Raw genomic sequence first — 17,366 nt, forward strand, 5'->3', positions numbered from 1 at the left:
AAAATACATCATGCTTTTTAATCTAAAATTAATCCCACTGAGGGAAAAAAAAATTGAAAGGATATCCTTGAAGTATATCAAAGAACCAGAAAAGATAATAGGAAGGTGGAAAAGACTATCACTAAGTACCAGAAATTGGCAACAAAGCAAAAGGAAGTTTTGATTCCATACTCTACTTACAAGTGCTCAAGAAATATTTGGCTTTTTGCCATTAGAAGAAGAAAATGCTGAATAAGAAAGATGGGCTTTGGAATATTCACTGCAGAAGAGTTGAGCAGATGCTTCAGCTCTGTGTGAAAGTCAAGTGTAGGTTGAGACTACAACCTTATGATTGGGACTGAAGACCTTTGACTTCCCAAAAGATACTAGACTCCATTTCCCATTGGCCCCAGCCAAGTTGATTAAGGGTATTTGAAGTCCAATACATCTGGAACCTCAGAGTTGACCTGGAATTTATTGCAGTATAAATCCTATAGGCACAATGAGCTAAGTTTTGTAACCATAGAAATGGTACATAAAATTTCTTTGCTTTTTATGAGAAACTTGAAGAAGTATCAGTGGAGGCTACCCTTGAAAAGCAAATAGATTTAGAAAGGTAATTTTTAATACTTCTCCCATAGCAGTGAGAAGTCTTTCATAGTCTAGAGTCTGATCAAGATTTTCTGATGCTGCTACAGGATTTATATGACAAAAATATGCGTATGAATTTCATCCACACAAATACCATTATATCTAGCTTGTTCAAGAAATGGCTGGGCTGAGAAGAGAAGTAGCTTTAGTCATAATAGTAAGTGTATATAGACCAATGATCCAACTTACGCTTAGCATAATAGAATATGGAAAGCTGTGTAGGGTGATACCTTTAAGACATGTTATAGAGTTGTCAAGTTCAGTTGAGTGCTTCATTATCATAATATGTACATTATGATTTACTTTATATTTTATAACATTAATTTGAAAGCAAGCACTAATACTTTCCACTTGATGTACAGGGCAAAGGAAATGAGCTTATTTTTGTCCAAGATAAAAATCAGCAGTTCAAAGAGAATAAGAGAATAAGTTCTGGCTAAGGACAACTGTGTTTCCCCCAATGTTATTTTTGATAAACAGGAATTGGTTTTCTTTTCTTTTCTTTTCAAAAATAGTTTCTTTTAAAAGTGATAAAAAGAAGGAGTAATCCAAGCTGTACTTTGTTGTCTAAAATATATTTTAACAACTTTTGACAGGTTTAGATCCAGATAAACATCTAGGAAAAACATTGGATGAAATGGAACCTTATCTTTTGGAAGTAAGTATTATTGAAAGTATACATTAAATGTATGGTGCTTCAAAATAATAAATTTCCTGTGGACAAAACTAATCACATTTAGTTCTTAAAGCATGTAAGTTTAGAAAGAAAACATTAGGCCATAATTTAGTAAACTGAAAATACATATTTTATGTAATCCATATGTATAGTTTTCCTAATCAACAGAACATATGTATCCTATTTCTCTGAGAACAGATTTTTTTCTTTGATTAGAAATACAGTTTGGGTATCATACTAAAAATTGATTGATTGATTATGTGCCATCAAGTCAATGTCACCTCTTAGCAATCACATAGATTTTCTCTAGGAATCATGCTTAAAATAGACCCACTGAAGTTAATGAAGCTTTAATTAGTAAGGCGTAGCATGATGGTTAAAGGCAAAACTGAAATACTTTGGCCACATAATGAGAAGACAAGACACCCTGGAGAAGGTGCTGATGCTAGGGAGAGTGGAAGGCAAAAGGAAGAGGGGCCGACCAAGGGCAAGATGGATGGATGATATTCTAGAGGTGACGGACTCGTCCCTGGGGGAGCTGGGGGTGTTGACGACCGACAGGAAGCTCTGGTGTGGGCTGGTCCATGAAGTCACGAAGAGTCGGAAGCGACTAAACGAATAAACAAGAACAAGAAAGCATGATGGTGGCCCCTTGCTTTCATATTCTTAATGTGACAGTGTTTTGATGCAGCTTACTATTGTTCTTTATGATGAGAAAAAAATTATAAAAGGAATGCATGAATTGGAAAGAATCACCAAGAATCAAGTTGGACTTGAGGGAAATTTTTTACGTAACCTTTTAATGAGAAAATACTAGGGCTCAACATGCTTCTGGGATGATTTGGAAGAAATGCTTCAGACCTCATTGAAGTGCAGCCCACTATATCCATTGAAATATTATTTCTGTACAGCTTTTGCATAAGCCTGGAAAAAGATTCCCGGGCTTTATGGAGTTACACCATTAAATTTAATGTGATTTTAAGGTAGCTGCACCTTTTTTCCCCAGGCTTAACATTGTGGGAAGACAAAGAATGTCATGTATTCTGGATTAGATCTTCCAATATATCAAACAAATACAAAAAGCACTACTTTTCAGGAATAAGAAGGAGCAGCAAGGTTCAGAATACGAACTTTGCTACATGAAATATTATCTAATCAGCCTAATTTTTTAAATCTGATATACGATTTCTATGAGCTGATTCTACTTCTTCTGAGCCCTTATAATATTTTATTGTTATCATAGATTTCAGCAAACTGAAGATTTGCTTGCATTGAGACAAACTTGCTTACCTTTTCATATGTTCATTTATTTTTTGATTTGGTGTGTTTTCCCCACCATTTCTTTCATATTTTAATCACTAAAACATTAGAAAATATTTCCTAAATATTTTGGGTGGAAGAAAGCCCCAAAAATGTAAAATAAAAATTTTAAAAGGGGGGAAGGTATTGTCTCAGAAGTTTTCTTTATTTTTTCTTTTCCTGCATCTTCACATATCTATGACTAAGGAGTGCTTTGATAATATTAGCTTTGGAATTATTAAAAAAAATCTTTTCTTCAGAAATTTGCTTGAAAAGTCTAAGCAGTTGCTAGAGAGAAATACTTCATCATTTCCATTTTAGTTTTTTATGTATTTGGGGGTTTCACCAGAAAACACACCTTTTTCTTCCTGAACAGGTAGTCCTCATTTAGTGACCACAACCGGGATCGGCAACATGGTCGTTAAGCAAAGCAATCACTAAGTGAAACCGTGACTGTGCTTATGATCTTACTTCAGCTTTCCTTTGCTTTACAGAGTTGTGAATGTCATAAATGCGAGGATTGGTTGCAAAGTTACTTTTTATCACTCATAATTGCAAATAGTCGCTAAATGAGGCAGTAGCTAAACAAGGACTGCCTATATTAGCATTTGTGACCTTATATACTATAATTATATTGTACTCTTTTCAGTGATTTGTCACTGAAGCAGTTTTATCACATATGTTACAGAAAGCTGTTGCGCTGTCTTCAGAAACACACAAACATACATACATACATATGCAGAGACATGAAAGCTGAGATCAGATCTATGTGAGCTTTTAAAGTCACCTATTATTGCAACCTTCTAAAGGTAGTAATGTTTTCCCCCCCTCAAATAATGTGTTTTTCATGTATTTTGTCATAGTTGAACCATAACAGTTGTAGCCCCAAACTACAGCAGTATAAAAGAATGTTGCATAATAAATGCTCGTTTTGGTTGGGTTTGTGTTTTCCAGTAAATGTCAGCATACATAAATATTTTACTAGATATTTAGCTAACTTTATAACTTAGTGAAACTGAAGCATAAACACCAGCTGCAGAGAAAGTAGAGGCTATAGTTCTAAAAATATTTCCTTTGAATTCTGTCAGGGGGTGTTTTGTACATATGTGAAAGAGATTGTGAGGGGGAGAGTGGGAGCAGTATCAGAAGGAAATTGGCCAGCTTCAGAAATGTAGCCTGCTGATAGTACTGTAAAGATCAAGAGTTCTAAAGTTCTGCAGCTGAGACATGGTACTTGTATCAACAAACTCTGAAAGTGAATAAATGGGATTGCCACAGTTGCTATAGTTTTCTGCCATCTTGAGACCTCTCACCCATCTTACTTGCCTGATGTCACTCCAAAATAAGCAGCACAGCATCTTGAATCCCTCGTTGCCACTCTTGAACTGAAAACATTCATTATACCTAGATGAGGATTGAATTGAAAATAGAATTAGCAACCTGTCTTAGGAACAACATAAGTTGCCACCCTACACTTTATATGGGAGTTAAGTCTCACTTTAACACAGACTTACTTTTGAATAAGGATGTGTAGAATTGACTGTTCAAATCTTGATATGCTGTTACCACTATAATATAGTTTGGAATACTGAACATTCTTTCATATTTCTCACTTTATTCATCACAACTCCTGCCTCTGGAATGAAGTTCATCCTGAAATCTGGAGGGCTCTCCCCCACCCCCACTAGTGCTCCAGAGGGCCTTAAAGACCTGGCTGTTCTCCCAGGCCTTGGTTTAGGGTGGTTAGAGCCCCTTGCAAGTTTTGTTGATATATCTTTTTTGTGCTGTTGGCTGTATTTGTTTGTGCTATTGGCTGGACTTGCCATCTTGTTCTTTATTCTGTCCCTATCGTATTTATTTATGTTGGTTTTGTGTTTTTGAACTGAATTGTATTATATTTTGTCCTCTTTGTTGTATTGTGAATAAATTGAATTAATTTATTTTCAGTTTATAAGAACTTTCTGTAACATTCCTGATAGCGTTTTGCTCGATTTCCAGCTTTCTCAGAAGTATGGAGTCCATATTTGTGGAGAAGGGGGAGAATATGAAACATTCACATTGGATTGTCCTCTGTTCAAGAAGAAAATAGTTGTGTAAGGACCCGTGTCTTCTCTTTTCTTTACATTTTAGCACTGGGAACATACTAATGTTTAGCTTTAGGCCACTTTTCTTGGCAGCAGCAGAACATGTCCTTTAAGTTCACAAACACCCACTTTATTTAACACTGGCAAAGTCCTCCACTAACCTAAATCAATGCCTGACAAGATGGGGCCTTCATAGAAAGCTATAAACTTTTTAGACATTTGCACTTTCGTTTACTTGCTGATTATGGCCTGCAGTAAAACTGGTACCTACACACTGACACTTTTATCCTTTCATGAAGTGTGAATTGCCAGTAATATTTATCTTTCATTACAGCTACATTTGATAAACTGCCACATCAGTAGCCTGTAGGTTCCATTAACTCTGTTTCCCTTTTCTCTCCCTCAGTCTCCCTCCCTCCCCCTTTTTTTCCATTTTAACATTAGCAACTTAGAATGATGATACTAAACATTTTGTTTGAACCACTAAAGGATGTTTTTGAATGCTAATGTTTTGAACCTGCCCAAGTTGCCCTGAGTAGGTTATTTCTTTGCCATACATTCTTAAAATGTATGCCATTTTAGACATATGGAGAATTTGTTACCTGTGTAGATTTGTCAGTATAATTATAGTAAAGAATTTAGCCTGCATATATTAAGGAAGATATTTTGATGAAACCCCTTTCATCTGAATTTACAGAGTGTCTGCTTTATCCCGTGTTCAGATCAATAACTGCAGTGAAGAAGGATGATTTGTTTATAGACCTCAAATGTCCCACTTGGGAGTAACCCCAGGTAGATCCATTTTGACAAAATTATCTGAGAAGTTAGAGTATTTCAAGATGAAAATTATTTTCCCAATAAATGTAGGAAATGTTCCTGGCTGAATGTATCAACTGCATATTCCCAGAAAGAATATATAAATAAATAATGATATTCTGAAGAACATAGAATGCAATGGGCCAGCAACCTTCTCCAATCTGATGACCTCCAGATGTGGTAGATTATAATTATAATGCCAGCTAGTACAGTCATAAGCTGCATGGTTTGGGGATTATGAAATGTATAGTCCAGCTCATCTGGAAGTCACCAAGTTGGGGAAAGTTGAGCCATAAAATATGTTAGCTCCCCATGTCTTATCCTTAGCTACTTTATGAACATTTTCAAATTTCCTAGTTCTTTCATACAAAGTTATTTTAATACACTGCCCAGAAATCCCTCATTTGATTCAACACTTAAGTACAGACTCTTTGAGCTCAGCTTAATTTATGTTTTATTCTAAATGAATAAAGGATGTGATCCATTTGTTTTTCAAGGATACCATTTAGCACCTAGAACTGAAATTCTTTGATGAGAACCTCTGGTGGGTATGAGCTGCCTTCTCAGGTAAAGCAGATAGCTTCCATAAAGATAGGTTCTTTGTGGTGATTCCCAGTATCTTTCCTTTGGACTTCAAACCTTTCACACCCATTCCCAGCAAAAGTTCCATCTGTCCTCAACTGAATTAAGTGGCACCCATTCACATTACTGGAGGAAAGACTGTAGTTATCCGCAGCTGTTCCTTATAAAAAACAGCCACAGATTCAGACTGATTTAAGTGCCACAAGTGGTGATACCGTTCTCATACTACACATCTACCATACGTAGTTCTTCATACTTTTTTCTTCTTTTCTTGTAGTGTGCTTTCAAAACTGCATATGAAAATAAAATGCTACTTTTTTCAATACACTTTTTAAATTCTTTGTTACAGGGATTCATCGGAAGTGGTTGTACATTCAGCAGATGCGTTTGCCCCTGTGGCTTACCTCCGTCTGTTAAAGTTGCATTTAGAAGATAAGGTAAGTCCAACATTCCAATGGACTTTATTTTTATTTACATTGTCATTTAGAATCTCAGGGAAGATGCCATATTTACTGGTAGGAAAATGAGGGTTTTTTTCCCTCCAAATAATCAGTTATGAATTGGAAGGGAGCAACAAACAAAAATGTATTGGAGGTGCAAGCGATTGCAGAAATTGCTGCTGAAAAGCATGAATGTCTTTGAAGCAGAGCCATCGTTCAAGAAGGCTGACTGACTGTTGGTTTTTAACTCTCTCTCTTTGTGCATGCATATATGTGTACTTGCATGTTTGGGTGAGAGAAACATGGTCAGTACAGACATGGGAATAAATTAATTTTAATCAATATTTGTTAATGTGATTTGGTCATAGCTTTAATGCAAGTCTGAAGTGGCATAATCGTGAAATGACAGGATCAGCTCACCAATCGCTCCTGAACAGAACTGTAGTGAGTACGGAAGATGTCCTTGACACAGATATGCAGGAGCCTTTGCCTAGGCAAAAGAGGCTGAAGTATTTTTTAAGTCCAGAACATCCAGATAACATTCGGAAGCAGCTCAGACAGATGCTTCCCTAATTCACTGAACTATAAAAAGGAGGAGGAGGTATGGCACGATCAGATTTGCAAGATTCTGTTGTTATAGCCAATCTCAATAAAAGTGGTTTTAGCTTTACTGTGGAGTTGATTTCCTGGTCTGGTCCATCCATTATTGCTGACAAGAATAGAGGTGATTATGGAAGTCAGCATTTGCTGTCTATACAAAGAAAAGAAAGGAAAGAAAAATCCTAAATAAAAGCACTGTTTGTAATCAGTGTCCTTTGTTACTGTAATTTGTGTGTTTGCTTTTTAAATTATTCAAACTATGACAAAATGGGATGTAGAAAGGAGGGTCACTGAAAGGAGTAGATACAATGGACAGAGACCTGCAATTAGGCCCACCCCATTTCTGATGCAGTGCTACGATTTTTCACCACCAGCTAGTGAAGCATTGAAGAGGGAAGGCAGCAAAGCCAGAGTAAGCAATCATTCACTTGATTTATTATGGGCTGCATGTGGATAATCAGGACAGCACCACTCAGCATGACTTGGAACAGACTCAGTAGAGGCAGGATAGGAATCAGCAGTAGGGCAGCATACTAAGGTATTACTGTGATGTTCATTTCATAGATGTCTGTGTGTATGTGTATACACACACACACACACACACACATTAAAAGCCTAGAGTTGTTCAAGTGGGCAGCATATAAGTAAATAAATGAATGCTGGTATAGTTTTCTGTTGACTTGGAACTGATTGATAATTTAAGATTGTCTTCATTTTTGGTAAATGGGAGTGTTTGTTCAGGATTTTTTTACATAACTTATTCTACTTAGTAGTGTTTTCTGAGTTAATATATGAACGTGCTACCAGTACTGTTTTTATAGTGTAGCACAGTAATCATTTTGATAAGCAGGAGGAATTCACCAGTCCTCCCTCCTGAGTTTACTTTATCCCATCCCCCAAGTCAAGCAAGACAACCAAATATCACCCAGTCCTAAAGGCCAAAAACCATCATGAGGTCCTCTGAGGCAAGATATTCTCAGGGTCATTTTCTCTTTATTGTTTCCAAGAGGAATAAGGGATGGACACTACCTTGGACCTGAAGTGAGTAAGCTGATACATCTGTTACTGCAGATTCCAGATGAAAACTCTGAAATCCAGTAGAGAATGTCTCCAGAACAAAGATGCTCTGGTTTTTCTTGATTTACAGGAGACCACCCTGCCCAGAGAACCTATGTAGCCTAGAGATCAAAGAAACACCAGATGATCCCATTGAAGGGGAAGGGGAAGGGAAAGGGAAAGGAGAAGGTGGAGAAGGAGAAGCGTTCCCTCGGCTGGTGGCTCTAAGGTGCCTTATGCAGAAGTAAAGACATGTGACCCTCCTCCAAGGCCAGCTCATCACAGATAGTAGCATCTCTGTCCTAACAGCCAGGAATCACGCTGAGGCGAGGAGTAGGTCTCTAGTGTTTATTACTGCTACATAAGACAGAATCCTAACAAACTGAAGAAGTGTGGGAAAAACCCAGACAGATAAACCCCGAAAGCTAAGGCAGGTCTGATCTGTGTCTCTTTGAATGGCTGCTTAATTCCTCAGTACTACGCATGCATTTTCTCCCCTGGATAGGGGCCCCCTCCTGCTCGCCATCAGTACTCATGACAATCTCCTTGGTTGGGAGGACACTATCTAGGCTAAGAACCCTAGCAAGTCTGGACAGAAGCAGATTCTCATAAAAGCCAGCGTGTCCTCCTCTTGACAGAAAGTGTAACCACCAAAGTCCACATCAGAAGAGAAGGAGGCCGCTGAGAAGGCACTCAAACTCCTATGCTGAATCCCATTCAAACTGTGGCTAACTCAACTAGAGGTGCAGCTACCTCAGCTGGCCTTGGTGTAGTGCCCCTTGGGAGACAAGTGCAGGGCTGCCACATATTCCTCTGTGTCCTCCTGTATAAAGTACTTATTATAGGATAGTTGGAGAAACTGGAGAGGAAACCTGAAAAGTCTGCATATGCAATACTGTATCAAGGTATAAGATGTTCCATGCCAAGTTATGAAAGGATAAGAGAATTCTTGTACTTCCCATGGTCATAGAACAGTCACACACACACACACACACACACGATAACTACCAGACTTTAATGAATGATCAAGGCATCATCTGTGATACTGAGGTGGCCCAGCAATCCAGTTAAGGTAATCCAGCATTGGATATATACGAATGCTGGAACTAAGAGAAGTCTAAAGCCCTATGCTCTATTCCATCAAAATTATTTTTTTTTATTTTTTTAAATATAATTTTTGTTAAAAAATTTAATTACAATAGTAAAAACTAATACAAACTGAACTTAGAGAAAGAGAAGAGAATGGAAAGAAAGAAGAAGTAGTGCAGGAAAAAAGAAAGAAGTAGTAGTGCAGGAAAAATGAAAAAAGAAAAGAAAGAATATAATAAAGCAAAAGAAAAGAAATATATAAAGAAGTGACTTCCAACCTTCATCACAGCAAATATAAACCACTTTAATAGCTCTTTACCCCTGTAAGGTTAAACAGGTATCTCTTCATCTCATATCTTATCCCTCATCTATAAACAAGTCCATAAAACATCAACTTTTCAATCCTGGTGTCAGCAAAAAGTCCATAAAGGCTTGCCAGAACATTGGGAAAAAAAGAAGTCTTATTTTAACCTTGATCAGATAAACCAACTTTATATTCCTCCCTTTTACTTCTAACAGTCTTAATCTTTAATTCAAATATTGTCCTAGGATTTGATTTCTCTTCAAGTCTTCTTCAACCCATTGCACAAATTTCTTCAAGGCTTTAACAAGCCTCTTTTGTTGATCCAATAAGAAAACATTTTCCAGGTCATTCTCTTGGTTTATCATTTGTATTTCCCTTTTAGTTTTTAAAACTTCAGCCAGTTTCTTTTGTATATCCAGTAAAGTGTCCTTTTCCAAATCATTATCTTGGCCTGTCATTTGTAGTTCCACATTCTGTGCTTTCTCTATCTTATCAGATAAAATTTTCAAAATTCCTGCAATCAGTTCTAGCTCCCCCCATTGGCACATCAAATGCCCAGTTAAGGCTCAAGGCAGAAATGCCATCAATTCAGCTGAGGGCCTGTAAGGTGATGATAAATTATTAGCTAAAAATGCAATTCTTCTAATTTGACCCCTCTAATTCTAACAGATAACTTCTCTTCACTCTCGAAGCAGCAGGTAGAATATAAGATGGCTTCATGTGGGCTCTCTCTACTATTCTTAATATCATTAGGTTATGACCAAGCTAAGCATCTAATCATTCAAAGAATAAGGGACATGGAGCGCCAAGACGATAGAATTTGGATAAATGGGTGTATGGGAACTAGCAAGTTATTTGCTAAATCTAACTTTCCCTAAGCTGAGAATTGCATTCTTCAAAGGTAGATTCAATATTCTCCCATCTGTACTTCTTCAAGGCAGGTATAGTAAAATCCCTATAGCTGAGTGTATCTGCCCATGTGATGAAGAGGAAGTTGAAACCATCTCACATGTACTGTTACACTGTAAATTTTATAGGGACATTGGGTCAATTTGCATTTAGCCCAAGTAGATAAATTCCCTGGGAATCCAGATAATTTTTACATGAACCATCTTCTTCAGGATTTAAAACCATACATTATGTGTACAGTAGCCAAATTTTGTGTTGCCGCAATGAAAATAAGACAAAACCAGCTAAAGAAGTAATTCCCTTGTTTTAAATGTTACTTTTAAATTGAAATATCTTAATAAATTGTTAGGGGATATATATTTTTATTTTTTATTTTATACTTATTAATATTTTAGGCTCACACTACCTAGGTAACAATGTATTAGTAATAGTGGAGTGAATGTTATATTGTTACGAGATATATTTTATTATTGGTAGTATATTTGTCTTTCTTTTTCTCCTGTTAAATTTTGCTGGTCATTGGCCAAATAAATATTATTGATTGAACATGTTTCAAACAAATAAAATTTGTTCCACATCTTCATTCCTTCATTAACATCTTTTAGACATAGTCTATCCATAGAAGCCGACAGTATTGATATTGTAGTTACTAACTTCTGGCACCATTCTTCAAAGTTCTCCTTTAACATTTCCGATGTAACACTTTCTATCATTTTGTAAGTCCCAGTATTAACTGACATCAGACTTGTGTTTTTTTTTCTTCTGCTTTAAAATATTAGTCCCTTCTAGTGTCCAGTTTCTAAAATCATCACTTATCTTTTGTTATAACTTGCAATTTCCAGGATAGCCAAAATAAGTCTGTTTCCCACGAGAAGTTTATTTTTTATAGTTAATTCCAAAATCTTAATAGTAAAAATCAGTATTTCAAATTTATCTGAAGACTTAATCCATTTATAACTTTCTTAGATCAAAATCTTATTTAGCTTTTTGCTATTTATTCCAAGTTTTTAAGTTCTTAAGCTTGTAATTAATTTTTCTTTTGTTCAGAGTTGAAGATAAACTCACCCAATGAAGACTTTTCAAACTTGTCATTCCAAAGGTCTCTAATAGCTTTAAGATAGTCAATAGGCAACTTCCAAAAGTGATTAGAAAGTGAGGTTTGCAAACTCAGTGTCTTTTAAAAGTCTCTGCCGTGGTTGTGAGCAAGATGGCTGATCCTGTTGTCTCCCGGCACTCAAACCTGCAGAAAATTGCTGTCCTGTGGTCTCCTCGCAAGGACCAGCTGTTTGGGGCACATGTGGGTGATCTCCTGTCCTTTCCTTATCCAGAGAGGTTCCAAGGAACCCCTCTACTCACTGGTTCCTTGGTCTTTGCCGCAGTCATTGGCTCTACTTTCACAGAGCTGTCTTCAGTTTGCCATACCTCCCCTGGAAGTCCTCCATCAAAATTCACCTCAAAAAAGTGTTCTAAGGGATTTTTCACATCTGCATTTTGCCTGGCCAGCACAAGAAAGGTTTTAGATATACAGTATATAATCTGAATGACCAAGAAAGTGAATGTGAGATGTTAAAATAAAGCTGTAAGAAATCTACTGTGGTTTCTGTCTTGTTGGGTGATGTTCAATTTGCTGTGATGCTACATAAAAGACTAGTGATTCTGTAGCAAAGGACAAGCCTCTTTTGTAACACACTCCCAATTTATCTCTTACTCCTTGGCTGAAGCTTTCTTCCTGCAGAAAATAGTTTGCAGCAAGGATCTAGATCCTCTGGATGTAAGATGCCATCCCCAGGGACAGCTCTACCCTGTCCCATTGTAGAATGCCCTGGCTCTGTTGTAAGAAAACAGAAAAGTTAAGACAGGCATCCAGCTCACCCAGCCCTTGACAGGAGAAGAAGTAGTTATAATACCAGGGATGCAAGCGGTATTTGTTGTACCTGGCCAAAATTCTCTCTTTTATTCCTACCTTTCTAAAGTTTTCTCTTCTGAGATCTCTTTTCTTGTTTATCATTACAAATCTCTTCCCACCAAAAAGTTCATCAAAGTTTTTCTAGCACTGTCTCCAGAATGTGTAGGAGGGAGACGATTATTGTAGATTGTTCCCACTCCACTCTAGAAAAGGACCTTCATGGTATACTCTGGGAAATGAACTTGAAGAAGAAAAGCAGTATTACAAAAGCAATAAGAGCTTTAGGAGTTAAGACATAAATGTGGCAAATACAAATTTCATGCAAATGACACCTTAGTCACCTTATAGCCCATTTTACAGAATAAAAGTTGCATCCTTGGAAAGGAGGGTTGTAGTTTGAAGGGGCAGTTGGATAAGGGGCCCTTAAATCTTCCCGTGATACTAACTTTTGTCTTCAAAATTCCTTTGTAGCTGGATTTATCCCATATGTTCCCATTGTCCCATATGATATCCCATATATCCCATATGTTCATGAACATGTCGCTTCAAATCTGCCAGGCTTCAAGCCCTACCTAATTTGAAGCTAGCATTCTGCAATGTGAAGTGCTAGCCCAAAAGCACTTTTTCCCCCCAAGATATTGGGTGGCTGTGATGCCTCTGCGTAGGGAAAAAAGTGAGAAGGTGGTAAAAAGCATCCTGAGCACTTAGAGGGGAGGATGTATAAGGAGCTAACTCACCCAATTGCCTTCTATTGAATTAGGTTTTGCAGTTGGCTATGATGAGCATATCAACCATTCTGTGGTTGTAGCCATTTTCTGAAAACTCTGGAGGTACCCACTGATCCCCAAACTTTCAGCACCTCTGACTTTCCATGAGTATTTCTCAATTAAAAACCCTTCTGTTGTTAACCACAAAACTTTCTGGAGCAGTCTGAACCAGAAAAAACGATTATCACTGGAACTTTTCTTTGTGTTTGCCTCTAGCATCTTCTTTAAAATTCAGTTTCTTCATAGAAATATTTTCTTTGTCCCAAGACCGTGTTCCTCATTTTCAAACATGCCCTTTTATTACATACAGTATCTTGTTTGACAAGGGTATTTTTTTAGCAGTGCAAAGCCTTAAAATATTACTGTGAGACTAAAAATTATGCTAGCGGACTATGTGAAGTGAAACCAAATAAGCTGAATAAGAACACTCCTGGAGAGGAGATAAAAAAAGTAGAAATATGTTAATATTTCTTAGGGGCACTGACTTTATTGCTCATGGCAAACTTGATGCTAAAATGCTCCATACATCACTACAATGTGACAGGCTAGGGAAAATGAAAAACACAAAGCTTTACATAAATCAGGCAAAAATCTTATTAAAATGCATAATATTTTATATAAGAATCAAGATTTTACTTTTATCTATTCAGAAGCTCTTTCCCTCCTCTTAGTAGATATTTAAAATTTTGTTAAAGCCCCACAGTTTCAAGCCGTTTTATAGCAAATCATATTTCAAATTCATTGTAGACAAAGCTGTCACATTCTTAAAGAGCCAGCATTATGGAATCCTGGTGTAGATTTTGGTATATACAGTTAATGTCTTGTAGAATTAAGGAGGAAATTGTTTATTTTGTGCTTTGATGGAATCATGGCAAAAGCTATTACAATTTTCAGATTAATTTATTTTCTGTCATGTTATGAATGAGTTCTATATTATTTATTCTATATAAATTGTAATCTCACAGACACCACTTTTTCAAGAGTAAAATGATCTCCCTCCTATCCCCCCGCCCCATTTAAGAGTTTGATCACTTAAGACTAAGGACTTGTTCATGTTGACAAGACACACATTTACTCTTGACTGTTTTTCTCTCTATTCTTCAAAGACAGGAGTGGGCAATGTAAAAGTTTTTAACTTATTAAAATGCATTAACTCATTTTATGTAAAATATTCCATGCTTTCAAGCTAAGAACGTAGTTAAGCATGCTTAAGACAGTTCACTCATTGGAATTTAAGCAGACTTAATTGTGCACCAATTTAAGACAGATGTTAAGAACTGCTTAACTATTTAATCCTATAATAAAAGGGAAAAAATAGAATCCTAAAGCCAAACAGTATATTTACTGTGCTTAATGGAATTCTTAACATTCCAGAGCATTAGAGAATAAATAGAGGTATTATATTTGTGTGTGTGTGTGTGTGTGTGTCTAAATGCGCACATGCATGCACATATATTCCAAAATTGTGAACGTTACAGTCTGTATAGATTTAAAAGGTAGAAGTCAAGCTCAGCTACTGGTGAATTCATGGACATAATATATGTGGTTTTCGTGGAAGCAGTAATTTGCTGTTCCCCCCACCCCCACAAGAATGCTTTGAGTTCCCAGCCTGACCTTCACACTTGGCATTCTCTGGAAGTTTCCCATCCAAGTACTAATCAGGCCTACCTCTGCTTAGCTTCCAAGCCAAACACAGCAAGATGCTGCTGAGGTTGTATATACTTAGCATTTGTAATTTGTGTTGCCATGATAGAATAATTTATTATTTAATTTACAGAAATAAGCCACGCTAACCTCAGTAGGACTTATATCTAAGTAAGGGTAATATTCTAAGAATCCTAAAATCCTACATCCTCTGAAGTCACTGGATAAACCACTAGGCTTAGTCACAAGTAATCTGCTATACCACGTTCTAACTGAGGGTGCTAGGAATGTATATATATAGTATAAATGCACACACACACATACACATACATGTCTAGCACATAGAATGAGATATGCATACTCAGAATTCTCCAAGACAATAACACATTCATGACTTAAAAGTTAAAATTTATAAATATGCTTATCTGTGTCAAATAACACCCAGAACAAATAAGAGCATGTGAATAACAAATAATAGTCTTACCTAATCATTAGTCTTTTGCCTATGCCTTCTCTCTTTCTCTTTTTCTTCTCCCCACATGTTTGTGTCTTTCCATCCCTAATCTATCATTTCTCCACTGACATTCGTCACTTGTCACTCACCCGGACTCTACTGAAACCATTCCACTCCACTGCTGTCAGTCATTCCTAACTCACTCTTCAGTTACAGTAGGAGTGCAGCCTTAGCCATTTAATTATTCTTGTCAAGTTACCAGCTCACATAAAGTCTGGAATTTGCAAGATATGGTTGATTGCTACCAAGTCTTATGGCTTGAGAACTGTTTTCATAGCTTTTTGTCAAAACTGCACATGGGGAAGCAAGGAGAAAATTAGTAGGTCTTTTTTTTTAATGTCAGCTACATGCCTGACAAACACAGTGATTTTTGATGCTTGTTTTTAAGGCAGATGCACATATAATAGAAATAATAGAAATGCACCTGTTTACACATGTGCCTGCAACATCCCCTGTAACACTGGAATATTATACTTAAAGTTTTTTTTAACTGCATGTACATTGCATATAACCTGAGGGGTAAACTCTGGATTCTTGTGATATGCAATCATAGGCTTACATACCAAGAATGATTGCATGAATGAAAGGCATTTTAGCTGATACTAATTCAAAGGGAAGAGGAGAGGGGGGGGAAAATTCACCTGTTCTGACTGTGCTTTCCCATGTAGTGTCTTACAACTTTTAGAAATGAGAGGTTTAGAGTGAGAGGTTTTTTTGTAAATGCCATATCTGTCCCAGCCCAAATTTGGAACATGTTGCTGCTTTTCCCAGTGACCATTTATCCTGTGGCCGTATATGGCACTTCAAGCTGCCTTGCAGTTATCTCTGCAGCCTGGATAGGTTCTCTTTCTACAGTAGATTAAAATTAGTAATTTGGGCTCAATATTATAATCTAAGCATTGTTTAGATGGTTTAGCTCAGGGTTTCTCAACCTTAGCAACTTTAAGTTGTGTGGAGTTCAACTCCCAGAATTCCCCAGCCAGCATGCTAGCTGGGGAGTTCTGGGAGTTGAACTCCACACATCTTAAATTTGCCAAGGTTGAGAAACATTGATTTAGATTTAGATTTCTTCTTCCGTTTTTCTGGGTGTTGAAGAAGGATAATGTGAGTTCATAGTTTATGCACACAGAATATTTTATTTGTACTGAAAGATGTTTGTCATGGTGATAATAAGTAGATAGGTCCATCTCATATTATACAATTTTAAAAATAATATATCGGAGATCCATCCAGTTTATAGGTAATTATTTTTTAAAATCCTGAAACTCGGTCAAAGTTAGTGTAGAGAGGTATTATAAGTAAGGCTGAGAGTATAAAAAAATAGATCAGGGAGCACAGAAAACAGTTCACTGGAATCCCTTCTCATAATTCATGATAATTGTAATAGAAATCCCGTCTGAGTGGACCAGATTAAACAAGAATGGTACTTGTTGAGTGTACTGCATGTTGAGTTCAGTGTTCCTACATGTCATCTTTCTTAGTTATGTTTCACAGGTGTTAATTTTATATTCTCTCAATTGAATATTTTATAATCATTTGACAATTCTGACTAGCCTGCATTAGTTTAATAATACGCCTGTGCTCTCTTCTGCTGTTCAGTATTGCATTTTCTTTAGATAAATCTCTTCATGTTTAACTACAAAGGCTCATTGGAAATTTGTTTCAGATTGTTTCTGGCAGCACAATGAGCCCTTGTGCCTCAGGGAGAATAACATTTTATTCACTGTTATGGTTTAATACGTTATCTTAGGACTTCAAGATGCATTTCTGCATAACAATTGGAAAGATTCCTCTTGCCTTTTTCATTACAACATAAAAATATTTATTTTTACCTACAGATTTTATATATATAAAAAAACTTCTTAAAAGTGTGGTATTGAATATCATACTTTTTTCTCTATTTCTCACAAATCTTTAATATTATTCATCATTGTGTTGTCCTGGTTGTCTTCCTTCCTCCAGGGATGGTGCCAGTCAGTGCTGATAGGGGGGAAGAGGTCCAGCCCGCAGCCTTTACTTTGTAGGGTACCATAGGGCTCCGTTCTCTCTC

General features: G+C 36.7%; 1 protein-coding gene across 2 annotated transcripts in view; it reads left to right on the top strand.

Annotated features, from left to right (window-relative positions):
- The window catches only part of DPH6 (diphthamine biosynthesis 6), a 232,972-nt gene that overhangs the window by 50,660 nt on the left and 164,946 nt on the right, over positions 1 to 17,366 (top strand). For both annotated transcript variants that reach the window (XM_063290002.1, XM_063290004.1), the window contains exons 6-8: positions 1,227 to 1,288; positions 4,604 to 4,698; positions 6,437 to 6,524. In XM_063290002.1, coding sequence (XP_063146072.1) covers positions 1,227 to 1,288; positions 4,604 to 4,698; positions 6,437 to 6,524 — 245 coding nt within the window. The remainder of the gene's footprint in view (positions 1 to 1,226; positions 1,289 to 4,603; positions 4,699 to 6,436; positions 6,525 to 17,366) is intronic.

Source organism: Candoia aspera, chromosome 1 (genome assembly GCF_035149785.1).
Source record: "Candoia aspera isolate rCanAsp1 chromosome 1, rCanAsp1.hap2, whole genome shotgun sequence".
In the NCBI taxonomy this organism is placed as follows: domain Eukaryota; kingdom Metazoa; phylum Chordata; class Lepidosauria; order Squamata; family Boidae; genus Candoia; species Candoia aspera.